Below are 27,228 nucleotides of genomic sequence, written 5' to 3'. Positions count from 1 at the left end.
CTGCGTCAGTGTAAAAAGTGCAAACCACAGCTTCAAATCTTGGTCTCAACCTCAGTGCTGTCGTCCTTTCACAAAGCTTGCTAACGGCACAACTGCAGAAAGGCAAGCACACGGTGCAGGCTTGAAGAAAAAAAAGCGTCACATTTTCAGTTAGTCTTCCTCTTCCTGTTCTCCTCCACTGAGCGTGAATGTGGAACAGTCAGACATGTTGTCACAGCGACTGGGCTGCGAAACACAGGTTGACCTGGCGTAGAGAAAGATGTGGGCACACAGAGGAGGGAATAAGGCCTGCAGGGAATTCAAAGTCTTTATTCACTTTAAGTGAGACATCATTTCATCTGCTGAAAGTGGGAAGTTTCTCTGTGCTCATTGGAAAGCTGATTTTAAGGGGTGGGGCCTACCAGCAGGATTTGTGACATCACAAAATAGTTTGGAAGTCAGTCCTGGTCCAGTATGCTCCAACAGTGCACATCCACTGAGAATAGACTTTACAGGATTTAGGATAAGATTAAGTATTCTAATGTGGAAATTATACTTTTCCATACATGTCTGAAGGGAATCTTTAAAGAGTAACTTAACACTAAATCCAGTTTTTGAGTTAGTAAAGGGAGTGTGAGTTAGTAAATTATAGTTTCATATAGAAGTCTTATCTGGAGTTGAGAGTTGAAGAGAGATCATGTGAGACAACATGCGGAAATTCTGAAAAATGTTTCAAGGTGAACATAGTAAAAAAGAGACAACTTCTTAGTCTTGTATTGCAATTTTTATTTAATTTGCTCAAACAAAACAATATGTTAGCATGTAAGAAAAGACTAATTAACATGAGAACAGTATGGTACAATGCAGATGATAAAAGAATAAGTCTGGAAACCCATCCGCGAAACTTGCTTCAGCCAAATTAATCTCCGCAAACATTCCTTCAAATTCTTTCAGTTCCCTCAGCAGAAAACTGGGTTTACGGACAAAGATAAACGTTTCAATCAGCAATCATGACATCGACATGGAGCAGACCTCACTGCAGAGGACAAAAACTGATTTCCAAGCGTGTGAAGAAAGCCAAGCTGCTGAACACAAACAGTCTCTGTGACATTTAAATGGCATGAGGGGACACAAAACACTGCAGCCAGACTCATCTGGACTTCCAAACAGGACTTTAGGTTCAGAAAAATCATCTCAGAACCCTTATAGGCCTCATGTCTCAAAGGTTTGATTGTACTTCTGAGCTGTAAGAAAAGCAACCTCACAGCCGTATGGAAATAAATCACATTTATGTTAAAAAAAAAAAAAAAAAAAAAAAGAGAAAGCAAACAAAGAAGATGTTGGTGCAAAGATGTTTTCTTGGTGGGGAACAGTACCAAGGTCATTAAACTCTCCCTTCAAATCATCATGACCATGATGGAGAAAAAGAAAGACAAACAAAAACAACAACTGCATGTGATCATAACGACAGTCCCTAGATATTATTACTAGTCATCTTTATATCTTTGACATATTAAATGCAACTTCGGAACAAGGCACAAACCACATAGCTTTACAAAGAGATCAACTTTTCTCGATCAAAACATTTCACCTGCCGTCACGTCCAAAGGACTGAACACAGACACACACCTTCCCTCTTTTTAGCTCTCTTGACAAAATGATACAAAAATAAGAAAGGCGACTTTGTTGAGAGTGATTATGTTTAGCAGGAGACTGCCGAGTTGAATCCTTTGGTGAGATAGCCACACTGTTGGCGACAGAGGCTCTAAGCAACTGTTGTCAGAGTATGTTGGATTGCTCTGCAGGTTTTTGTCTTAAAGTGCAATCGATGCTGTGTAAACACTCAGTACAGGGAACCTCATGGCTGGGTGTTTCCATAAAAAAAAATAAAAAAAGTGGATGAAAAGACGAACTCGATGAAACAGACCTGAAATCTGAAAAGATGCCAAAAATCCCTGTCCACACTCAAACCAAAGGATTACAGCATCTGTATGTCTGAACCAGAATTAAATTAACTTGAACTCATCTCTGGATTTAACAGATCTGGCCCGATCCAAAGCACACGAGAGAAACTGAAAGTCAGATCAGTGATATCTCATCTTTAGTAGCAAAGTTATAACATCTGAGCCCTTGAACACAGTTGTGTTGTATGTGAACAGCCACAGACAGTCACTGATTAACAAACCTTTCTCTAGGACACAAGAAAGGCATGATGGGAACTCCTTAGCTTGGTCCCCGAATCATAACTTAAAGAGGCACTCCACCAATTTCACACACAAGAGTTAGGGTTTTTGTTTCATTCTGAAGCTTCGTCCAGTCAGAGAAAATAACCCTAATGATGTCATAGTTATGTCACAAGGGTAACCTCGGCCTAGGCCCGGAGACATTACGATCTAGCATTACAAACTGGGAGTGTTTGAAAGATGTTTACATTTATCAGGCATGGAGGGACTAATTAGTTGCATTATGGGAATTGTAGGACTAAAATTCAGTATATTTTGGGCTTTGTTGATTTGATTCTGATTATTATTTTTTTCAAAATATGTCTATTTCAAGTCTCCCAACTTTTTGGAGGTGCAATGTTAAACTGTCGGCGTGCCCCTCCAAGTCAGAAATACGGTTACTGCTGCAGGGGAGCCAGACCTGTGACATTGAGAGTGAACCCTGGTGATAGTGTGCACACTGTATTGCCTTGTTGGTGTTCATCGAGACATCACGAAAATTCACACGGCAGACGCAAAATCACAAAGCATCCTTTTACAGCTTGTGTCGGATCAGCTTGGAAATCCTTTAGAACGTCAAAAGGTTTGTTTTCACGAGCAGAGCAGACCCTACTGTAGTCCTACTGTCCCTCCTCAGGGTCAGAATTTCTAAGCCCCCGTCCCTTTTCACTGTGCTCCAACAGTTTAGCAAGCCTCGGTCAGAACCTCGGCCAACTTTCTCCTTTCCTGTACTTAGATATGCTATGTGCTAGGCTAATCTATATTGAAAAACAGATAAAAGCGAAACCAAAAAATGCTAGCTAACTAGCTTCCTAATCTACATGAATCCTTAGCTTGCTAGTTAGCTAGCTACAGAGCAAAACATTAACTAACTAGCTAGCAAATTTACATCAATTGTTAGCTAGCTAGTTGCATCTGTAAGGTAAAAGCTAATTTTAGCAAAACGCAGGCTAACTAGCTAGCTAATTTACATCAAACATTAGTAAATTAGTGAGCTAGCATTGTGCTAAAATTAGCTAACTTAAGATGTGACTATATCTATATGTCTATGTAAGTTGTTTCTTTCTTTTAGCCATCTTCAAAATGCGGTTGTCTCTTCAACATAGATTAGCCTAGCATATAGCATATGGAAGTGCTCAACTGTTACTGGAGCACAGAAAAAAAAGGGCGGGACTTAGGAAGATCAATTGTAGCGTTTTATTGGTTAACTTGACATGTGGTCATGGAGAAACAGCTCCAGTATTAGGACGTCAGCCTCTCAGCTCCCAACACATCCCTCTCAAGTTGATTGTTCTTTTGAGCTTTTAGCAAAACAAACTCAGCACCGAACTGAAGGAAACGTTGAAACACAAGTGTTTTCAGAATAAAGTGACAGTTCCCTTATCCCTCCAAAATCTCAGGGTAAATACAGTTTCTCATTTTAAGGATTTGACGGCGGCAGGAGAAAAAAAGGCAAAGAAGATGAAACAAACACATCATCACTAAGCACTGGTGAAATTGTAAATGGCACATTCATGTCCTCGTATGGACACCATCTCTTACACTTTTTGGGTTTTCCTGTGCACATTTGAAAAGTTTTATAAATGCGGTAAAATAAAACTAAAGGATAAAAATAAAAACAGTTCAGCTCCAATGTGGCTAAAGATACAGTATCCTTGGATTTTATAGAAAAAAAAATAAAAAAGGAGTATTGTGATTTAGAAATGGTGTTATTCCATGAAATCATGTCTTACAGTGTTGCTCTGATATTCTTTCATGTCAGCCTTTCAGTCTCGCAGGAAAAACTGCAACAAAGTTGACAAGAGGTGGCGTGGCGTCACACAGTAACATTGTCCAACGGGGCCTCAGGAGGGCCAAAAAGGACACACAAGACACTGAAAAATGTTTGGTGGTGTCGGGACTGGGGCATATGGGCCTTAAAATAGATGCTACACTTATTGCTTGTAATAAAAACTTGTGATGGTTAATGCAATTTCGTGGCAGACTTGTGACCCTCACCGTGTGAAGAAAACAACATACATGCACCAAACGGGGGGGTACCTAAATATGACAAACATGACAGAAAAAAGGGGGAGAGAGAGAGAGAGTCTTCAAATCGAAAATGTACCGGGAGGAGAAGTCAGTTCTATCTACACGTCTGGCCATGGTCAACGATCATGACGGGTATTAGCAAATCAGCACTTTCTGTTGACGGATAAAGTTTGGTAGAGAGCTACAACGGCTGCTGTCTGACAGGCAGCTGCCCTCCGCGCGTCGCCACCTGCCGCCGGACAGCATGAGTGAAGAAATGACAAAGATTCTCCACAGTCAGAGCGCTCACATCAGGAGGGAAACAACACTTCTGGTTATGATTCCACAGACGAGGAGACAGACGAGAGAGCGTCCTGTGTAAAGGTTGGATTATTGAGCTACTTGATATGGCCGTAGATCTACACTGAAACAGACATGGTTGATATATGATTTTTTCTAAATAGCTTTTTGTCTCTTTTGTACATATTCAGGTTAAAATAGTATTTGAGGAAGACAAGCTTTACAGTGTCCTGCAGTGGTGGACCTCACCAGAGACTGTCAGTCCCCCATACACACTCGCGCACACACACACACACACACACACTCGCACGCACGCTACCCCTATGGCATTATGGGAAAAAAAGTTTTCATTTTCCATCCCCCGCCTTCTTCCTGTCTCCAACCTCTCTTAATAAAACGTGCCTTTTGATAGTTAATCACAAGAGTTCTGATTCTTAGCATCGCTTATGCGCCAATGGTTAATACAGTATCATCGAAGAGTTCAATATTGTGTGTTTTGTTCTTGTTATTACAGGACAAAGAGAGAAAAATCATCTTTGCATAAAGACATTCGCTTCTCTTTCAGACCGTGCACTGTCCTCCAGGATGCGATGCCCTCAGTGGGGGGTGGGGGGGGGGAGTAGGAGAAGGAGGAGGAGGAGGGGAGGTGGGGAGGTGGGGCCAGGGAGGCAGCAGCCTTCGTAGAACAGCTATCAAGAGTTACGAGCCTCCCGCCGCCCTGTCCTTTGTTGTTCTGTCCGATGCTGCTCTGCCCCCGAATAACGTCCTCTCTCAGGATAAATGTGATTATTGTCATCGTCACCGTCTCAACCGTTTTGTTGGATTTTATTTTTCCGCAGTTGTGTTGTCGTGTCTTAAATTGACTGTGGTTTTCTGTCGGGTCACGTGGATGTAGATATTGTGAAGAGGGTAGACTGGATCCTCTACGCTGTGCTGGACTTGCCCAGCTCCTCCCTGATTGCTGAGGACACAAAGAGAAAGAGTTTTTGACCTGAGATTAACTTTACTTGTGAATGTGGTTCTAGGTCGTTTCTACCTTCTTAAAGGGCTGATGCAGCAGTGTGTGGTGTTTAATAAGGCAGTGGTTCTCAACCTGGACTCCCAATTTGATACACATCAGGCCACAGACCTGTATTTGACAAGATGTAGTCTCTGGGATCTCTGTCTGAGGAGATTAACTTATACCATTACTGTCTATACTGAAGATTGGCAGATTAAAGCTGCAGTAGGTAACATTTATAAAAAAATATTTTTTGTTATATTTGCTGAAACTTTCCCTATATCCTGAGAGTACTACATGAGACAGATAATCTGTGAAAAAATCAGGTTACTTTGGCTCCTCCTATTGCTCTTAATGGTATTTCTAAGAATCCACCGGGCCTGGATGAAAACCAATCAGAGCCTAGAAAGATAGAAAGCAGCTTTGGGTTGGAGGCTTGAAGATAGCTCTATGTGGTCTGTGTGTCTGTTTGACCAAGGGCAGAGCTGAACTACACAAAGCAGACAGTGCAACTTTGGCACAAAACCTGGCAACAAGCACCTTCCGCAGGACTGTGCGGAGGCGCTTTAGAACATAACCAATGTGAAATCAGAAAATATGATTTTATTTCTCTAATTCACTGCTTTGTTCTCGGTAACAGCGTTCCAGCTCTCCCTGTATACCTTGTTTTATCGGAGAGGAGTGGCTGACTTTGAATGGTGCGTTTACAAATGGCAACGAAAATCCTGCATTGTATGCCTTTAAGGTCTTGTTTATTTCAGTTCGAACCACACACTGAACCTGGGGCCTTGCCCCACTTTGTAATCCAGCCTTGCTCAGTAAGTATATCTGCTGGCCACTGGCAGCACTGCCAAGTGCTAAAATTATTTTTGAAAGACAGGTTTTGTTACTTGATATGAACTGCAGATCCACACATTTTGGCTTAAGGAATCACAAACATGTAGCAGTTTATAAAAATGGTTTACATCTTTGATATCAATGAGGCTCCAAAAAGGTTGGACCAGCAAAGACCAGCTGAATCCAGCCAGTATAGTAGCACTTTCTGTCCCGCCTTCTGCTGCAACAACATGCTGCTGCAGCTTGTTTAGCCCAAACTACAGTTGCTATAACTTATGAGTCATAATAATACTCTACCTTACTGTGTGTTTCTGAGTATGCATGTTCACTTCCTGTCTATAGATGAACGTCTTTGCTGCTCTTTCTGCAGGATGCCTGATGTGTGTGTGTGTGTGTGTGTGTGTGTGTGTGTGTGTGTGTGTGTGAAAGCACAGGTTTCGATGATAATTACCATCAATGAGCTCTTCTTTTAGCTTCGACAGCTCCTTCCTCATCTCATCCAGAATGTCCTAAAAAACAGAAACAAAACGTCACTTCTTCATTCAAACATGAGAGAGAAACCAGTCTTGTGCCACCTAGCAGCTCTCATTTCCACCTTCAGCTCCCCGTGGATAGTCATTAACAGATAGAGCTTCTTTTGGCTGTTGGATTTAGTTGGGTGGAGGACCTGCCAACTGGCAAAGGGAGAGTCTCTGTCTTCTTTAAGGAAGAGCTAATCCCTGTGTAGGGAATCCCTGTGAGATTAGTCCTAAAGACTCACTTAATGACAGCAACACGTAAACAAAGTGACAGAGGAGAGTATGTGGGTAAATCACTCTTATGAGCCTTAAGCTTCAGATGTACTCTTCTGCCTCCAAATCACACTGAATGGGAAAGTGATAATGACGGTGGGTATAGAGGTGGGTTTGTAGGGTGCTGGGAGCAGTTGTAGTGACAGATAGGCAGGACTCAGAGTGACTGTGGACTTATCTAACAGGCTCATTCACAGGGGTCAGAGGGAGGAGCTGCCTTATAACAGGACGGCTCACTGCACACACCCTCACCAGTATACTAGTAACGGGGCTGCATAGTTAGCCAAAATCTCAAAACTGACCAGTGCATGAAAGAAACAATGTTTTTAACTGCACCTTAACATTACCATTCTTAATATGCAGGTCATCAATGAAACCAATTTTGGTATCATAGACCAAGATTTACATGTAATCCTCATATCATTTACATATCTACCATCATGGTGGTGTTTTGTGCAGCATATTAAAGTAAAACACACAAAAAGTTGCGTTTCAGACAAACTTAATGATCAAATCTGTGTGGATATCATTCAGTGTAATGGTCTCCATGCTGAGTAGCTACAGTAGCTGCTGAAACCAGAAGGAGGGAGAAAAAGGGCAGTGAAATAATATTTTTTTTTTAAATTATCGCTAACTACTGACAGATTGACAGACAGGATTCATTAAAGCGTTAAATACATTAAAGCATGAGGAAGAAGTGCAGCATAAAAAGGATGAAACCTTTTAAACAGCCCGTTTGATGTAGTCTGTTCTCAGCTTTACAACTTAATACCACACAGAAAGTTGCACATCGATTAATTACATGACAGTATAATATCCCCACCCATAATGTACAGTGATGAAATAATTACTCAAATGTGTTCACCCACCTGTTTCAATCTGTCATAGTCAACAGATTCTGTTGGCACACCGTTGGCACTTAAGGATGCAGTAGGTGTAGGAGTGGATTTAGGTCTGCCAGGAGAGACAAGAACAGAAACTGAGTGTAATAGAAAGAAAAGGAGCCAGGGATGAAGAGAAAAACCAGATGCTCAAAGATCAACACAGGTTGCTACAATATTATCATGTCTACCAAATAAATACACATTTTGGATTTAGTAGGATCACTCAAACCACAGCATCTGACTTCATATCAACACCTAAAATAGTTCTAACTTGTGCTAACATAATGAAGCAACTGATGGAAAACTCCACAAGCTTGGAGTATGATACATATGACATAAACTATTACTATTTTTACTACTACTAAATATTAGCAGCATCCGGAAGGTGGCTATTTACGGAAGCATGTTGCTGCCACGCCTGTTGCCATGTTACTAGCTTTTTTATTTTTCTGGTGTGGCAGCAATAACCTTCCGTATATATAGATAGTTTCACAGCCTGGTGACTTTTCTGTGTCCTGTGTGGTTTCAGCATTTTCTGCTTGGAAACCTTTAACAGGAAAATCAACCCTGAACCGTCATCACATCCAAGAAAGCTCTTTCCTCATTTTTTTGTTGGCAAAAACCTGTAGAGTTTATATGTTTGTTCAGTTTGATGTAAAATGTTAAGAGAATGCTGCCAAACTGCAGTTAGGAACCAAATCCTGGTAATAGCATGCACACACAGTGGAGAAGAGCACACTCACCTAGGCATGCATGTAAACACACACAAAAGCTAAACACACACATCCCATTTTTTTCAGTATCAATGAAACCTGCTAGGTGCAACCTATTACACTTTTTTTTCTTCTCACACATGAATAAAGGCGATACAGCCAGGAGGATGGCAGCGAGTGAGCAGAGAGCTTGTAGGTGCAGCTACGCCGAGAGAGCTCTCTACTTTACGTGAGAAACATCAGGGGGGAAAACTCACCGAGTGGCCAATCACTTTCAAGAGAGGAAGTGTGACAGGAAGCAGAAGTGAAAGACGAGGAAATTAGCTCAGCAGGTCATTTAGTGGCTCTGTGTTGGAAATACTGTACATGGGAACATGGAAATTAAGTTTATGGTCCTTTAGTTGAGTGTTTCCGGTGGAAATATTATATACGGAGCACAGAACTAAAGAAACAGAGAAGCTGATATAGATTCAATTAGTTTACACTCAGTCCAATAACATTTCTGTACAATATTAAAAAATTGGGGAAATATTATATCAGTATATTTGTTCAATCTGATGTGTCTGTATGATTTAATCCGTATCATTAGGACAGGGTTTGTGCAGGGTGCAAACGGATTATTTAAGACGGTTTAAGACCATTATGAATGTAATTTAAGACCTATTTCACATCCAAACTGACAAAAAAAAGTACGAAGGATATGAAGGACAACTGGTATCGAGTCCATGTCAGTTTCGTTTTGCAGTTGTTACAGAATGATAAATCTTCCCAAAAACACATTTAAAAGCGAATTAAAAGTTACATTAACTTTATTAATACAAAAGATTTTTAAGACCTGATATTGTAATCATATTTTATACATTTTAAGGCCCTTGTATTAAGACCCTGCTCTGTAGGAGTTCACTATCATAAAATACTACTAAAACATGTGCAGAGCTGCAAGTTGATGTGGTCTTACTGTGGGTCACATATTAAAGTCACTTTTAATGAGCTGGAATCAAAAACGCCCATCTGTCCTCCTCTCTTGTGCATATGCGTGCACACACACATACACTTACACACACACAGCAGGGCCTTATCGGGGACTGCATGCCGGATCTGCTCTGGCTCTACAATGATAATACTGTGCCAAGTCTACTCGGCACTGGGCGGACACTCATTTCTCTGTCTGTGTGTATGATAGGGTGGGTGTACAGTGTGTGACGCACACATATGGATTTCCTTGTTTTAGAGAAAAAAAAGAGAAGAGTTTGGAGGGCAGCGGGCAGAGCAGCATGCACAAACAACAACTAGATTACTTTAGGAGGTCCATCATACAGACAATGACTGCTTTAGAAAACACGACATATTGGACCAAATGGCAGATATCAAACAGACGCACATAGCTGGCCCCTGCAGGCTGGTAAATTTGGAAAAGAAGACAAAGACAACAACACAGGATTCATTCCAAACGTTTCATCCAAGCATTCGAAAATAACCCCTCTCCAACAACAACCACGTCCAGCACAGCAAACCTCGATGGGGGCGGGGGGAAAGGAGGTTGTTTTAAAGAAAAGGATTTCTCAAACTCTCTCTCTCTTCTCTCTACCTGTTGGAGGAGTCTGCTCCAATGGGATTTCTCCACGGAGACTCTCGTCTGTGTGAGCAGCAGAGACACTGACTTTACAAATGTGGTATCTATCTAAGTCTGATGAGACAGCCCTGGGTCAGTTCACAACGCCCACTCAGCTTTATTGTTTATTCAAAACACTCATTTTTACACTTCCTTGGGATTTAATGGAGAAGAACGTACTGAACCTTTAGCACTGTTCGATCCCAGTAGTATCTTATAGCTGAAGAATCTTTTAGTGATCTTAAATAAGCACTACAGTAGGATCTGGAAGTAAAAGTATGATCAGCAACTATCTGGCAACTCACAACTGGCATTATAAGGCCCTGACTGCATTGTCCATAGATCTGTTTACTTATAATTGTGAGCATGTTCTAGTCATATATTGACTTAGCAACTTCCAGATGCCCATATTTGTTTACTGGGGTAGAGAATTACCACTGCAGACAATGCCTTTTAAGGTGTATGGAGGGCATTAAGTGAAAATCTATGTTTTTCTACCCTAATGAGCTAAAACAACCTGGGGGTCAGGACAGAAAACACTGAATTTGTCAAAAAAAAGTAGCCTGTTAAGTCTGTATGATTGTTAAAAAAACATAAAAATACATAATACAGACAGATAATTGTTTTACAAAGTTCCCTAAACAGGAAATAATCTGCTCTAAATTCATCCAAATCATTCGTTTTTCACTAAGTTCCCGCAGTTACTGAGTTCACCGTTTGGGTTCATCATACAGTTTTGAATATAATCTGAAATATTCAAAAAATATGTCACTAAGTCAAGGGTCGTCATAAAAAAGGGGTCCCTACTTCCCCCTTCCTTAGTTGACTTAGTTTGGCTCAATTCCGAGATGCCTTTGGGAACATGATTATGTTATTTGGATATAACTTCAGACTACATCAAACACATAAAAAAGGTCTGTCCTAAAGCATTTATTAGTTTCTGACTCTGAGAAAGTAGGAAAAATAGAGAAATTCCCCAAAACTACTGTATCTCTACTATCTCTTTAACCAAATCACATACATTTAGGCAATTCTATGTGATAACTAATTTCACTTTCATTCACTTAGCCTTTGCTGAAACAGTTTAGAGCCTCCAACTTTGAAAACCTCTGTGCTAGATGTTAACAGATGAATGTCCCACATTTTAGAGTGTACCTGTGGTTGTGACACACTCAGACAGAGTCTTGATAAGTGCTTAGCTAAATTTGACTTCTCCACTCGCACAAGAGACCTCAGCTTAAAGTTGGCTGTGTGACGCACATCTCACGTGCACACGAAGGCGACATAAGCTTTAGTGATGTTAGCCAGTGTTGAACGGCCCCAGCGGTGCATCATGCTAAAGCTAGCTGATGCTATTGCTTTAATATGCCCTCGTCTCGTTTACTGGGAAATGAGGTTTAGTGGCATCGCTGCTTGCATTCAGGTGGGCAGTGAGCATGAATAATGTGAGCATATACTTTTGACAATGAAACTTTGGATATATATATATGATATAAAATGTACTTTAAGCACAACAATACATAACCAATAACACAATGGAAGAGATGTGGGGAGGAACTGTACCTTCCGATGACTGGAGATTTGCTACCGTTCATGGTGTTTGTTCTTTCCCATGGCTTCCTGGGCATGTCTGGACAAAAACAAAGAATTATGAAAAACAAACTCTTGCAGTATGACATGAAGTCCAGCTACAAACAAATTCCACTGTAACCATCTTTAAAAAGCTGTTAAATAACCAAAGAACAACAGATTTGCTGTGATGCTAACTTGGATCCTCGTCGCCTGCGTTAGGAAGATGCATCATTAATTCCTGTCGCTGTTGCTGATGTTCCCCCCCAGTCTTCAGACACTGAGTGTTGGTTCTCTCTGACACTCACCTGGTGTGCTACAGGCTGACATTTTAGGGGTTGTGTTTATCTCGCCCTCCTCCTGTTGGACAGGCAGAAGAGGTTCAAAGGTCAAAGATGAGTTGCACTCAGAGGGACACAAATGTACCTCGTGGTGATAGTCAGGGATATGGGTTATCTTTTAGACAGTCGGGAGAGGGGAGTAAGGCTTAATCTGTGTTTAACCAGTAACATTAAGACACACAAGTAGCTTTTGAAAACACCAGAGATGAAGACAAAGAAAGAATAATCCCTACAACACCAACACAACCATTTGTGTGTACATTTCTTTTTATTGAGGTGTAAATCATAATCGTGCAAATGCTGCTTGATGATGTGATTTGTGACGACCTAAAAACTAAGAAAATGACTGAGCAATTGTTTTAATTTGAGGAAAACTTTCTTTAAAATCAGAAAACATGCAAAATATGCACACTGAAGAAAAGTGGAAATTCTTCTAAAAAGATACAGTTGATAAAACTCAGCATTTCCTGCAGATGTTAGGGTTAGGGTCACATTAAAAGCCTACAAGGAACGGGGGGGATTATGCCCTTTGAGCTGCTGGAAGACTTTTTAATGTGGGGGAAGTATTCAGTTTCGTTGACGTTAGCTTAAATGCGATTTGAAAAAACAGTTGAGTGGAAGTGAGTGGAATTGATTAGCAAATGAAAACAGCCTTTCTGTCGTAAGAGAGAAACTCAGAGACAGAGTGGTAAGTGTGTACTGATGGAATCTGTGTTGTGGAAATGTACATTAGACTGAATCAGGAGTGTTGCATGAAGAGAAAAACATCACCAATTAAACTGGGAACAGATCAGAATGTTTGTTTAATTACATTTAATTACTAAAATATGATAAAACACATGTATACATGGCAAATACAGTCTAATATAAGCCTGTTTTAAATAAAGGCCTGGTTCTATAGTAGGATTTGAGACTTCATGGTACATGAAAGTAACAATTACAGACTGGAATGTGTTACATGACATCCACACAAGACCCGCAGACTATCGCACAGATAAAGCAGTGAGTGATAGAGGACTCATTGCAGAGACGGAATGTAGTGAATGCTCCATGTACAGCATGGACACACTGAGGAAACCGTGTGTTATTACACAGAGGAGCTATTGTGTGATTGAGCAGTCAGTGAGCGGCAAGTAATGATATTTGGACCTAAATCAGACAAAATGTAGATATCACAGACATGAGAGATCAGAGATGATACTTACTGATCTCTGGTCGGGTTCAGGTGACGAGCCCTTCTCTGCAATTCTTCTCCTGTAAGATATAAAGCCCAGGTTCATCGAAAGAGCTCAAACCATTTCTTTCAGATCTACGTGTGTCTCATCTGTCATGTTAAGCACTACGAGGGCGACTGTTTTCATTTTCTCAATTAATTGATTTGATGTTTGGTCTATACAATGTCAAAAAATTGTGAAAAATGTTGATCACTGTTTCCCAAAGCCTAATGTAAAATATCAAATGTCTGGTTTTGTCCACAAACCAATACATTTAGTTTACTGCCATAGAGGACTAAAGAAACCAGAAAATATTCACATTTGAGAGAATTTTTATAATTTTTACCTTAAAACTTAAAACAATGAACAGATTCTCAAAATAGTTGGCAATCCATTTGATAGTTGGCAACTAATCAATTAATCCAATCCAATCGTTAAGCACCTTAAAACAACCAAAGTTGACCAAAGTGCTGTACAGAAGAATAAACAAGACATCATAAATAAAAGACATAACAGCTCACATAAGGCGCAAAATTATATATAACATACAACAATAAATTAACCGACTAATTGTGGTTGCTCTAGGCATTACCTAATTGCTTTTCTCATCATGGACAGTAGCTAACCCTTCTGTAAACTCCCTTTATTTGGGTAAATTTTTGTTTTTTTTTCATGTGCTATCTTCAAAATTCAGCAAATAAACCCATGTAATAGTTATATAATAATGTAGCAGTATGAATTACTTGAATTATAAATAAGAAAGTAAGGACCAAAGGGATCTGATGGGTGTTGCCAGAAATGTATCACCACAAAATAAACACACATTAAGAAAAAAATAAGAACCAAAGTATGCTTAAAAACACATTTTCAAATCCTGAAAGTTTAACAACAAGAGCTGGAATTCATTTGAAACACTAAGTGTGTGCGCCTAGCTTGAGGCTAACAATAGCATGTGATGTGACTCTACCTCCTGGCCAATAGGGCGCTCATCTCCTCCATAAGCCCTCCTCCTCCGGGCAGAGGGCCGTTGCCTCTGGCTTCAGATTTGGCCCCCGCGGCCCCTCCAGCACCCAATATGGCTGCTGCCAAAGCTGCCCCTGCATCGTCACTCTGAAGGGATACGGACAGCAACGTCTCTTGTCAAACACAAATGAATGTAACGAGTTCTTTGCAATCAGAGGAAAGCCATCGCCCCATTTTGAGAAAAATATAAGAATTGTAAACATATATATCTTTTTTATGTTGTCCTTTAATAAAAAGCCATAAATATTGAAACATTTAGTAGATTTGGGTATTTTGTCATGATCTATGTTTGCAGGGAGTCTGTCAGCAATACATGTAAATCTCCCATGAGTCTAAGATGAGATTTGACAGATGGTGTGTGTGTGTGTGTGTGTGTGTGTGTGTGTGTGTGTGTGTGTGATCATGCGTGAACATGGAAAATGTGTGTGAACGTTTCAGTGACAGTGATTCTGTGCAATTATGATAAGGTGAGAGGGCTGTGTGTATCAACTGGAAAGGACACAGAGATTGAAACTGTGTGTGAGCGCACGCAGCTCATCATCTCCATACAGCTTTTAGAACCTATATAGTGCAGATAGGAAGAGCTATATGAGTGCAGACACGGGCTGTCAAGCCTTCCATTGATCAAATAACCAATCAAGCGCTCACCCTTGGCACTTTGCGCAGCTTGGCTCCGGCGAGGGCAGCGGCCAGACCTGAGATGGGGTGGTCCTCCGCAGGAGAGAACAGTCCGGCGGGGAGGGGAGGCGCTGGGGGAGGGGGTGGGGCTCCGGGAGGAGGAGGTGGACCTGGTGGGGGAGGGGGGTCCCGCCTGGAGTCAGCGTGGGAGGGAGTGGAGGAGGCGGGGGCGGGGGGAGGGTGGCCGGCGGGGGTGGTGGGGGTGGCGGCTGGGGTGGCGGCCGCGGAAGTCACAGTGGAGCCGGGTGGCAGGGGTGGAGGTGGGGGAGGGGTCGGGGTGGTCAACCCTGGGGTCTGCACCACGTCTGTTGGGGGAGGGAATAGAGGGTGGGGGGATGGGCGAAGACACAGGGATGGATATTTAAGTTCAAACGTCACATTTTTGGAAACTATTACACAGCAAAAACAGGTTGACTTTGTCTAAACTGAGCTGGAAATCAGTTCATCATCTTAAATCTGACACTTTCCATATAGAAATGCAGAAGTCAGCATACACTGGTTTCACTTTTGGAAAATAATTTCTCTGGTTTATCACCCCCCTGCCAAATGCTCTTTCACTATACATCATTGCATTATTGTATTATCTGACAAATCTGCTGAGACCTAAAAAACAGAGCAGCATTAAACAATGTTTCAAACAGGTTACACCCTTTTACATTTGTAGTGCAATAATGGTGGATGTCATTTTCAAATGAAACGGAAGATGGAGTACACTTATTCAATATGACAGCATGCCACATCACATCACAGCATCTTATTCTATCATCATGCAGTGTTAGTGACAGTGGTGGCGGCTGAAGTTAGGAGTAGGGCTGTGCAACACGACAAAGTGGTTAGACATGTACACAGTAATCAAAGTGATAAACAGTACACTTAATTGCCCAACCCGATTTGGAAGGTATAACAATAAATGGAGCAGAAAGGAAACAGTCAACACTGAGCATGAAATTAAAAAAAACACTTTTTGGTGCCATGACACACTGAAAATAACACATAATGACCAACGGAATGATATAAAAATATCCATGAGATGATCATATTTGTAATCTAAGAAATACAAACTAGTTTTGTCCATTTTGCACATGTTTATGTCCTCTGAGGATAATAATCATGTTGCTCCCACTTCTCATCAGACCTACTCAATCCATAATCTATGATGGAATGTTAACATGCTGTGCTGTGATCAATATTAAACCAGCAGTCCAGTCCCTTGCAGGCAATCACTTTGACAATCTCTGAGGTCAAAGGTCATTAGAACACTCCCTGCAGCTAATGAGTGAAATGCCAAGGGATAAAGGTCAGTGGAACGCTGGTTCATTTGCATAAAAATGCTGAAAATCTGATGTTTTATTTTAATGAACTGAGCTTACAAGTGAATTTTTTGTTATTGTTTCCATATTTGGTGATGTAATAAAGCTTCCTTTTAAAATTCCAATTTAAAGCTGCAGTAGGTAACTTTTATGAAAAAACTTTGTCATATTTGCTGAAACTTTCACAATATCCTGACAGTAGAACATGAGACACATAATCTGTGAAAAAATCAGGTTCCTCTGGCTCCTCCTTTCGCTCCTAATGGCATTTCTAAGAAACCAAGGCTTGAACGAAAACAACCAATCAGAGCGAAGACAGATAGTTGATGGTTGAGTCTGATTCCCAAGTCGTCTAATACTAAATGCTAATTTTTTCACAGATGATCTGTGTCATGTTCTCCTGTTATTTTTATAAAAGTTAGCTACTGCAGCTTTAACTGCGAAATGTAAGTATTTAATTTTTTATGAAAAAATTGGGAAATCAATTACAACATTGTTCAGCAACTAGACGGCAATGACAATTGGAATTGGTCATAGGATTGTCAAAGAGCATCCTGTTGTGACTAGATACAGGGCAGTGGGGGGGTTTGCCTGACTGGCCGGAGGACACTCAGCAAAGTGTCAAAACAGGGAAAATCAAATGGCAAAATGATAACATCAACACAGAGGTGGAAAGAAATGCTGAACTTTGGTTGAGAAATGGATTGACGGAAGAAAAACAACCAAGATATGAGGAAGGCAGTGGTTGTGTGCAGACATCGGTCAGTGATCTGTATCCACGGAACAACACATTACTCACAAATAGACAGACATGCCACGCACGACATATTTCATATCCAACGAAGAGTCAGCCGGCCAGGCCTTTACGCAGCAAGCACATTGACGTACATGCAGTTTATGAGAGTGACAAAGAAATTAGACAGGCCTGAACAACTGCTACACCAGGAGATCCCACAATAGTCACCGTAGCAGCGTTTAATGCAGCCAGAATTGTCACTCTGGAGATTAAATCTGGAGTCAGGTTACAGCAGCCAGGACTGACATTTTGCTAAAAAGAAAGCCTCTGACATCAGCCTGTATTATGGGACTCACTTTGTGCTGTGGCCAGTTCAGTAGCAAGATCCAACAGTGTTCAGTAGCCGCCACCCCCCCCATCCCCACCCCCACCCCTGTTAGTGTGTGAGTCAAAAAGCAGTGAAAGGCAGAGGGGAGAGAGGCAGTGAGAAAGACAGTCCGGACTGGAGGCCTTACCCTGGGGCTGGGGTTGACAGGTGGAGCCCCACTGAGGCAGGTGTGGCTCTGGGCCTGTAGCTGTGTCCGGCTCCCCCGGCCCCGACAGGCCCAGGCCCACGGGGAGGGAGAGGTGCTCAGCAGAGGCAGAGGTGGCGGCGGCTGCAGCAGCGGGGGGTGCTGTGGAGGGAGAGGGCACACCAGGAGCCTGGGATGAGGAGGGGGGGGGAGACGAGACGGAGGAGGAAGACGGAGGGGGAGCTATGGGGGAGGGGAGAGGGGGTGGGGTGGGTGGTGGGGGGAGGGGTGGGGCAGGCGACGCCAATGGGGGGTGTGGCTGTGCGGGATGGTCACGGGGGAAGGCGCAGGGAACATGGGCGGGCCATTGGGGGCCGGCGAGGGGGGCTTCTGGGTAAGAGGGGAAGGTGCCGCAATGGGAATGAGCGGCCGCGGACCTGCGGCCTTTCCTGGGGGGCTGCTTATCATGACAGGGGGTGAGGGTGGCAGAGGAGTGAAGTTGCACGCCGACCACACCACGGACTTGGCCGGGGGAGGTGGAGCAGGGGCGGGGGCTGGAGCAGGGGCGGGAGGCGGGGCTTGGGGAAAGGCTTGCTGTCGCCTTGGGACCGTGGCGTAGTGAGGCAGGACCGGGTGGAAGGCAGAACCGAGTGAGGTGGCGAATCTGGAGGCCGAATGCCTTAGAGGCGGGGTCGGGGGAGTGGTGGAGGAGGGCGACGCCGTCCCAGGAGCTGGGTAGGTGGGCGTGGATGGAGATACAGGCGTGGAGGACGTCCTGCTGTACTCCTGAGGCGTGGGACTGTACAGGGTGCTTTCGAAGGCTAAAAGAACGCCACGCGAAATGGACAAACCAAGGACAAGACAGGACAGAAGGGAGGGAGCGACGGGAAGGAAGGAAGGAAGGAAGGAAGGAAGGAAAGAAGGCCGGAAGGAAGCAGCCGTCATGCACACAGGAGGGAAAGACAGCAGGTCAGGAAAGAGAGAAGGAAGGAGGGAGAGAGGAAAAAAGAGAAGGGGGCCGATGAAGCAGGAAAAACCAGCACAGAGCTATACCAAAGTTTTATTCCAGGTTGTGTGTTCTTTCTTGGACTGAGGTGATGCTACTGTGTTAGTGGACAGGTATTAGCACAGTGGAGAGAGCCAGAGACACAAAGCTGTCGTAGTCTTCATAGAGAGAAGAGGGGAAAACAAACGGACTGAGGAGGAAAGTTGAGAGGAGCGATAGTTTACCACGTAGCACACAGGCACAGAACAGTAACCACCGTCATCAAGCCTGTTCAGTCTGCAGGGGGACATCAAGTCAGACATAGAATTTAACCACATTTACCCAAAGACCCAAAATGCTCCACTTAATGGAACGCTTGCCAAAACAAAGAGAGCCAACAACAAATTCAGTAGTTGAAACTGTGTGCAGTACCTTCATTCTGGAAGCAACATCCCATTCGAAAGGAAAACAAACTGCATGTGAACTGACTGCTGCGGTGTCTTTGAGCAAGCTTTTTAATCCCTAAATTCGCTCTCAAGCGTGATTGTTCTGTCAAGTTTCTGGTAGCCAGCCCGGTTGTTTTTAAAGAGGAGGACTATGAATTAGGCCCTATTTTGACTGTCATTGTATATTTTAACGTACAAAAATTACATTTAACATGTACAATATTAGTTGCTTTAGTGTAGATCTGCTTACACTTTGCAATGACTGCAACACACTCAAAGTGCCAACATGAACACATTTACCTCTAGTTTAGTATAGAATACACTGTAAATGTCGATATCTTGTTCACTGAGGGGGGGCGCTCTGATGGCGTGAACCCCATTAGCCAACAGCAGACCCTTCTCTCCTGTGTCACCCATAGTGAATCTTGTTATCTTGTGTAATGTCTCGTTTGTTTATTGTATACTTCCAGTACGGTGGGCAGCGTTGGGGCTGGTTACCAGTGTCAGGTTCCCATGCTACCCGAGTCCTCTCTTTGAATAATTGAAGCTGTGTTTAGTTCTGTTGCTAGCCTTGCTGTTAGTTTTACTCCTTACTATCTAAACTCTTTTATCATCTGGCTTTCTTTTCATAATAACCTTACACCCACGTCTCTACTTTACAGATCTTAATGGCCTATATTCTCTTTAGCAGGGTTTATGAGGAGTGGCTCATTTAAATGTGGGGATTTTGTCCTCCCCTGTTTGATTACGTGTCTATCCCTGCTGATCACACTCATTACCTAGATTGTGTTTGTTTATGTGCGACTGTAGCGCTTAGCGTAGCCTGGACGCTGTTGTATGGAGCTGCCATATGTTTTGTGTGTGTGTGTGTGTGTGTGTGTGTGTGTGTGGGGATGGTGTAAGGTTGTTAATCCTCTGTTCACCTTCTGCTCCACTTCCCTTTGCCAGTGATGCACTCCTGCACTTTTGAATTTATTGCACTGCCATCATTTTCAGTGATGGATTTTTTATTGCAGTCAATTAGATGTTCAGTTTCTGTCTCATACTTTATGTTGTGTGCTTTATTTAATCAGCTACTTGAGGTCGAAGGCACAATAAACCTAAATCACCCACCGACTCAGAGACGTGGTTCAAACCCATATGTTCAGATGCTTAAGTGGACATAACACACAGACCTTCTCTCTCACACACACACCAGCACCATGACCTGACTGTGCCGGGTCACACACACACACACACACACACACAGTAGGAACACTACTGGAACTCATGTGAACACCTAACCAGCAGTCACAAGACAGATGAACTGATGGATTCTGCCTGGCTCCTTTCCAGCTTCCCTTCCTCTGTGCAACTTCTCTTCCCTTCTCTTCTCCCAGCTGAACGTTCTGACAGCTCATGCTGCATTTACCATTTATCCTCTTCTAACTGGAGTTGATGTTCATCCCGACTTCCACTCCACCGCACACGCAATTTCTCTCTTGCATCTCTTTTCCATTAACCCAGAATTTTCCTTCGTCCTCTGCCAACTTTTTCAATTTCATTTCCATCACTGCTCTGCACCGTTAGATGATACCCTCTCCTTCCTCGTCACCCTCACCCCCTGTTCCTCTCACTGAACTGTGACCTTTTCCACCCCTCTTCATTATTTTACCACCACCTCCCTCTTCTTTCAGTCTGTGTGTCTGTGTGTAGCTCTGGGCGGGTCATGTGACTTGAGAGGCCCCAGCTTTGCTCTGCCATTCCATGATGATCAACGCACCATCAGAACACACCGATTACACGGAGAGCTGGACACGTGCACACAAGAATATTAAGCACACATGCACACACACGAGAAGACGTCAAAGCCATAACAGCAGCCGAGCTCCTCTGTACCACAGCCAGAGGTGGAAGAAGTGTACACATTCTTTGTACTGAAGTACTGAATCAACTTCTTAACTCGTGTAAAAGTACAGTTTCTGAAATGTACTCAAAGCATAAAGGCACTCTCTTGGTTTCTCTGAAGGACATTTATGCCGTCTGTTTCCATGCAAAGCTAACTGAATCTTCAAATAAGGTTGAGTCTGTGTCTTTTACGTTGTTTTTGTTGCGTCTGTTATGCGTGAAATGCACAGGTCTCGATGTTGGGAAGGCGTGCACACTCCAAAAAACAGGAATCTCAAGAAAGTAAAAAAGCCTTGTTTCTGGGAAATTAGTCTAGTATTTTTAGTCTAAAAAGAAAAATAATCTGGTGAAGCATGTTTTGTATTAGAAAGGTAATCTGGTTTTAGGAAAATATATCTAAGATATTACAGCTAATATTGAGCTTGATTTAACCAGCAGCTCAGTAAAGTGACTTAAATCCTTCTTTTAAGAAAGATTTAAAGTTTTTTATTGCTTGTAATGAGCACTACTTGCTTACATTTTTGCCGTTTTTTTCTAGTTTTTAAGGCCCATTACAGTCTTTCAGTGGTTAGATCTTTATGTTGGTCTCTAATTCTAGTTCACCCCATTGGCTGATCTTTGCTTAATAAAAGAAAATTTTATTGTATTTAAGAATATTTCGCCTGTTTTAGAAGGGCTGTTTTTGCAGTGCAATGAAGCAAAAAATAAATAAATACAGTAATTGCAAAGTAACAAACTGACAGCCTGTTCTGAAAATATAAGGAGAAGAAAGTACACACATTTCTGTTTTTGTTCAACATGGTGACCTCTGTAGAAGAGGACCCACTCCCTCTGTAGATAAAAACAGCTCATTCTAAAGTAATGAAAAGACAATGATTCTTATATTCAGGTGATTATATACTAATGAAATCATATAAATATTATATTCCATTTTCACCAATAGATCCTCCTAAATGTTACACACTGGACCTTTAAAACGGCTTCTCATTTGCCTGATGAAGGTGTAGCACCAAAACGTCCCAAATAAATGTATTATTGCAAGTCAGACAGTGCGTGGGAGTTTATATGTCTACTATTGATCCACTCGTTACTACCTAGTTACACCTACACACCTGTCTCATGAAATAGATGTGCAAAGTGTTCTTCTGTTGTAAGTGTGTGGGTAAAACAGGTGCAAGACGTTATTTCTCAAAATGATGGGCCAAAAACAAACACATCACTCACGTCACTGATTAAAGCTGATTTCCTAGACATTGAGAAAGGTAAAGGAAACAATGTGTGTGTACTATGTGTGTGCTCCAGCATTCTGGTGTGCTTGCTTTCTGTGTCTTACTGTGTATGACGTGAAATAACTCATCCCTCCCATCCTGGGGCATTTACATGCATGCACGCACACACAAACACACACATTCATCCCTGGGGGTCTCACCAGCATTCTCACTGATGATGTATTTTTAGCCTCTGAGTAACAACATTGAACTGTGTCTGCCTGTGTGTGTGTGTGTGTGTGTGTGTGTGTGTGTGTGTGTGTGTGTGTGTGTGCGTGCGTGTGTATATTTGTGTGTGTGTTTATGCATGCATATGCTAATAGGCGGATCATGGCACTGAAGCGTGCCACACAATGCTGCCTTCCCTACTGACCCAGTCCTTAAACTTAGTGGATTTGCCATCACACGGCCAGGCCCTGATCCATTACAGATCCAGTTTATGAACAGAGTGTGTTCCACCTGCGGCTCCTCCTGCTCCCTGCTGCTGGATTTAAGTGTGTGCACTACACAGGACTCAAAATATATTACTCGTCTTTTAAACTTGGCTGAGCTGAGCTATGAGTGTGCATGAAAAACAATCAAAACGAGCTGTTTATGCTCTAAGCTTCAGATATTTAACTTCACTGACGAGATAAAAATCGAATTTGTGGGAGGAAATTGTTTTTTCCCCCACAGACCAAGGTGTCCTGCACACCGCCAGCATCACACCTTCATTAAATTTTAGGACGTGTGAGTGAAGTGTTGAAATAATACTCACCCCTAAAGTGGCATGCAAAGACTCACACATTCGTTCCCCCCATGCCCCAGTGCCTTAGCAATCTGTTCATAGCGCCTGCCCAGCCTATGGGCACATGAGCCAGTGTGGGCTGTATTGTAGCTTAGCGCTAACAATTAAAGGAAACTAACAATTCTAGCACTGGAATGGAAAAGAGGCAGAAAACTGCTTTCCAGTCAGAGGGTATCAACCTCCCCATGCTTCTAGTCCTGGATCTAGTGGCTGTTTTTGGACGGTGAGAGAAGAGTTAACACTTGAAGTTAGTGAAACACAATGTACTCATAATATAACAGTAATCCTGCATATAGAAGCTGCTCAAGTTAAAGCAAATATTGTGACGGTGGCAAAACAGCAGAAAACATTTCAGTACTATTCCATCCTAGGAATAAACATTTTCATGTGTGTTTGAGAAATGTCATTGGCAGGGTCACTCTAAAGTCAGTTTGATTGACATGCATTAGAGCAGGGGCCTCCAACCTTTTTTGAAAGCGAGGGCTACCTTAAGGGAGAAAATTATTGGGAGGGCTACTCTGTGTACTTGACGAACATGTTAATTTACACAGCAGTGTGTATTTTACCATAAGCCATTTTTTATATTCAGGGTTGAACCAATTTGGTTTGAGATTGCAGGTGTGGAAGTTCTGGTTGGGGTATTAACACTGAAGGATCTTAGGAGAAATCTACTGATATGAACCGAGAGTCAAAGCTCGCCTAATCAAGGTAAACCAATTCATTTATAGAGCATGAAAATCAAAGTGCAGCTCAGAGAAAGTCAGCAAGGGCTGAGGCCACCATTTGGGACCCAGAATGAACTCCAGATGCAGGCCAGAATAGGTGTAATAGCATGGTTTCAACTCAGAACATGGAATAAAAGCTAGTCTCAATATACTTATTTTAATGAATAAAAACCATACCATAGAGAGAGATTAGAGAACATGCTCTGTGGACTCCGTGGACTACCAGGTGCTTTCAGGCAGGAGACCCGTGCTCTACAGTATAATTTCCTGTTCGTGTCAAACAGGTCGGTTAGTTGTATTCTATGAATACTAACTGCATAACCACATATACAATATACCACTATACTAAGAAGTTATGTATAGCATTCTGTATACAGTTAGGATGTAGTGTGGAATTGGGACACACTGAAATTCACACACTGTTAATACAAGAAACAAGCTATGTTCAAAACTTTGGATAGAAATTCAGAAAGGAAAAAGCTCCTTATTAAAATATTTAATATTCAGTATTAACTGATATATTCATGCAGCTGCTATCTGCCTCTGCCAAGCAGCACACAACTGAAGCTTTTCTTAAAGGACTCCATGCCAAACAAACATAACGCTCTTCTCAAGACAAGCTGTATCTACTGATCAGAGTAGCAAGAAGATTTTAACATTTTATAAATTAACAAAACTCTGCACAACTCCACTTTGATTGTCTCAATATTGGCCCTGAAAAACTCAAACCTTAGTGTGTGTGTCTATAAGCAGGAAACCAACCACTCACCGGCGTTGGAGATGCGTCTCCCTCTTTCCCAGTCCTGCTGCTCTCTGTCCAACTGCTCCTGCTGCTCCCTCTCCAGCCGCTCTCTCTCCGCCTTCTCCCTCTCCATCAGCTCATGCTCGGCGCGCTCCTGCTGCTCCTGGCGCTCCCGTTCCAGACGCTCCCTTTCTGCCTGCGCCTCCCTCTCCTGACGTTCCCGTTCCTGACGTTCGCGCTCCTGCCGCTCGCGCTCCAGCATCTCTCGCTCCAGGCGCTCCCGCTCCTGACGCTCCCTGTCTTGGCGCTCACGCTCCATCTCCTTCTGCCTCTGCAGCTCCTGGAGCTGCCTGGAGGATGGGGAGGAGAGAGGAGGAGAGAGGAGAGGGGAGGAGATGAAACAGAAACAGGAGAGGAAAAGTGAGAAGGAGAGGAAAGGGAAAGACAGGAGGGGAGGAAAGGAGAAAAACAAGGAGAAAACAAATTAAAAATCAAGTGTATCTTTGTCTGTTCTGAAATATCACAATATAACTTACTCTAGGTCAGATCCCAAAGTCATCACTCTACATGAGCTTTCTAGAAAGACTTACAAAATTGTTTTAAAGTAAAAAAAGGAAAAAAAGATGAAAGATAGAGGGCAGATGTGAAGAAAATGACAAAGACAAGGAGTAAATTAGTGTGGGGCCTGTCTTGACCTCCCTGACCCACAGGCAATTACATAAGACATGTCATTACATAATTATTTCTCTTAGGCACAATGGCCATGCTGTTATGCAACCAAAGCCAGCTTTACTAAAAAATTTGGGCACATTAAAAACACACACATTGAGAGGAGGACTGCCTCCCTTGGCTGCACACTGCTGCAGAGCCAACAGTGTGTGTGACAGGAGGACAACGAGAAATAAAAAAGACAGACACTGTCATTTGTTGTTATGTTTTTTCATTTGATGCAAAATCAGTAGAAGTAATGTTAATGACCCTGACGGTGCTTTCAGGGAGGTTTTCCTGTAGGTGTACGACGCAAACTGTGCCTGCAGATCCCAGTTTGGTCACTAGGTGTCAGCAGAAGGCAACAGCAGGAGGACTGGTGGCGTGTGTGAGACTGCAGCAGCAGGAGAGGCAAGAGTGTGTTCTTGTCTGTGGGTGTGCATGCATGTGAAAAATGACTTGAAGCCATTTCCCATTTACTTTATCTGAGATTTGATGAAAAACTGTAACAATCCCTTTGGGGGGAACTGGGCTGTTTAGAGCAGTTTCTACAAGAATATCAAATAAGAACGAGACATAAATATGAATAGCTGACAACAGAAATTATATATGCAGCACTATATTCCAAAGATGGAGCAAAGACTGAATGAAACTGTGAGGAGAGACTTCTGCAGCAGCAGAGCCTAATTAGAGAAGAAAAATACAATGTTTTTTATAGAAAAACATTAAAAATATAATGACAGAATAGTATACTGGAGACACTGAAAAAGAAACTCAGCATATATACAGGATGTGTAAAAAATACACAGGTCCATACTCACGTTAACAAGTGTCTCGTAGATGTATAAATGGAATGCTACACAATCCGTCCTTCATCACAACAACTGACAGTTAGTGTGAAGGATTTTTATGAACAAATAAATAGTACAGGAGGGGGGGGGGGAATAAGAGCTAAAATATGAGGGGGAGAGCAGATGCAAACTGTGGGAGGTTGTAATCTGTCAGGTTCCCACACACACACACACACACACACACACACACACACACACACACACACACACACACACACACACACACACACACACACACACACACACACACACACACACAGAGAGGAAATCTTTCATTTAATTGGAAAGCCTCAACCGTCTTGTCACATTCTGTGATTTACTCGCTCATAAATTGCATTGGCTGTAAATGAACGAGCGTTACATTCATAAAAAATTACACAAGCAGAGGGAAAGATGGTGGGAACTGGAGCTAAATGCCAACATGCACTCTCTCTCACACACACACACACACACACACACACACACACACACACACACACACACACCAAGTCAAATCCCGTCAGGTCGTCTGCCCTCACTCATCCTGTTCTGCTGAAACCTGACTCACAGCTAAAAGTCAATCATCAGCATAAATGTTGCTTAATGCAAACACACACTCCCCTCTGCTTCCATCTGCAGTGGTGACACACACACACACATACACACAAATACTTCACTCCACTAGCGACATGGACACATGTGACAAGGCATGTTTGGACCAGCAGGTTCTCACACACACACACACACACACACAGCAGTGATGTCATGGTAACCTTTGGGCAAAGTTGCTCTCATGTACCAGGCTTACGGCTTTCTGAGGCTCTCAACTACAAACAAGCAAACATGTTCACTGTCATCACGTCTATTTCAAATACACACATGCACCGCCAACAGACACATTTTACTCAATAGATTCGAAAATTCAGTTGGCCTGTCCGGCTGTGTTATTAACTGGGTCTCCTCCCATTCAATAAGCAGGACATTCAATTTGTTGTGGTGTCCCACAAGACTCAGTTCTAGGCCCATTACTGTTCAATCTTTATATGTTACCTCTGGAATCCATTATACCAATCAGACCATCTTATGCTTATGATACACAATTATATATTTCACTCTTGC

The 27,228-nt window shown here is 42.5% G+C and overlaps 1 protein-coding gene across 1 annotated transcript in view; it reads right to left on the bottom strand.

Annotated features, from left to right (window-relative positions):
- Positions 1 to 750: 750 nt before the first annotated feature.
- Positions 751 to 27,228, bottom strand: part of enah (ENAH actin regulator) — a 90,376-nt gene continuing 63,898 nt past the window's right edge. The window contains 13 exon segments of the mRNA XM_051408621.1: positions 751 to 5,472; positions 6,800 to 6,857; positions 8,009 to 8,093; positions 11,912 to 11,978; positions 12,226 to 12,277; positions 13,464 to 13,512; positions 14,440 to 14,582; positions 15,144 to 15,299; positions 15,302 to 15,400; positions 15,402 to 15,460; positions 17,762 to 18,059; positions 18,062 to 18,552; positions 24,599 to 24,921. Coding sequence (XP_051264581.1) covers positions 5,435 to 5,472; positions 6,800 to 6,857; positions 8,009 to 8,093; positions 11,912 to 11,978; positions 12,226 to 12,277; positions 13,464 to 13,512; positions 14,440 to 14,582; positions 15,144 to 15,299; positions 15,302 to 15,400; positions 15,402 to 15,460; positions 17,762 to 18,059; positions 18,062 to 18,552; positions 24,599 to 24,921 — 1,918 coding nt within the window. The 3' untranslated portion in view covers positions 751 to 5,434.

This window comes from Dicentrarchus labrax, unplaced genomic scaffold, assembly GCF_905237075.1.
Source record: "Dicentrarchus labrax unplaced genomic scaffold, dlabrax2021, whole genome shotgun sequence".
Classification (NCBI taxonomy): Eukaryota; Metazoa; Chordata; class Actinopteri; family Moronidae; genus Dicentrarchus; species Dicentrarchus labrax.
This window is presented reverse-complemented; position numbering and strand designations above follow the sequence as displayed.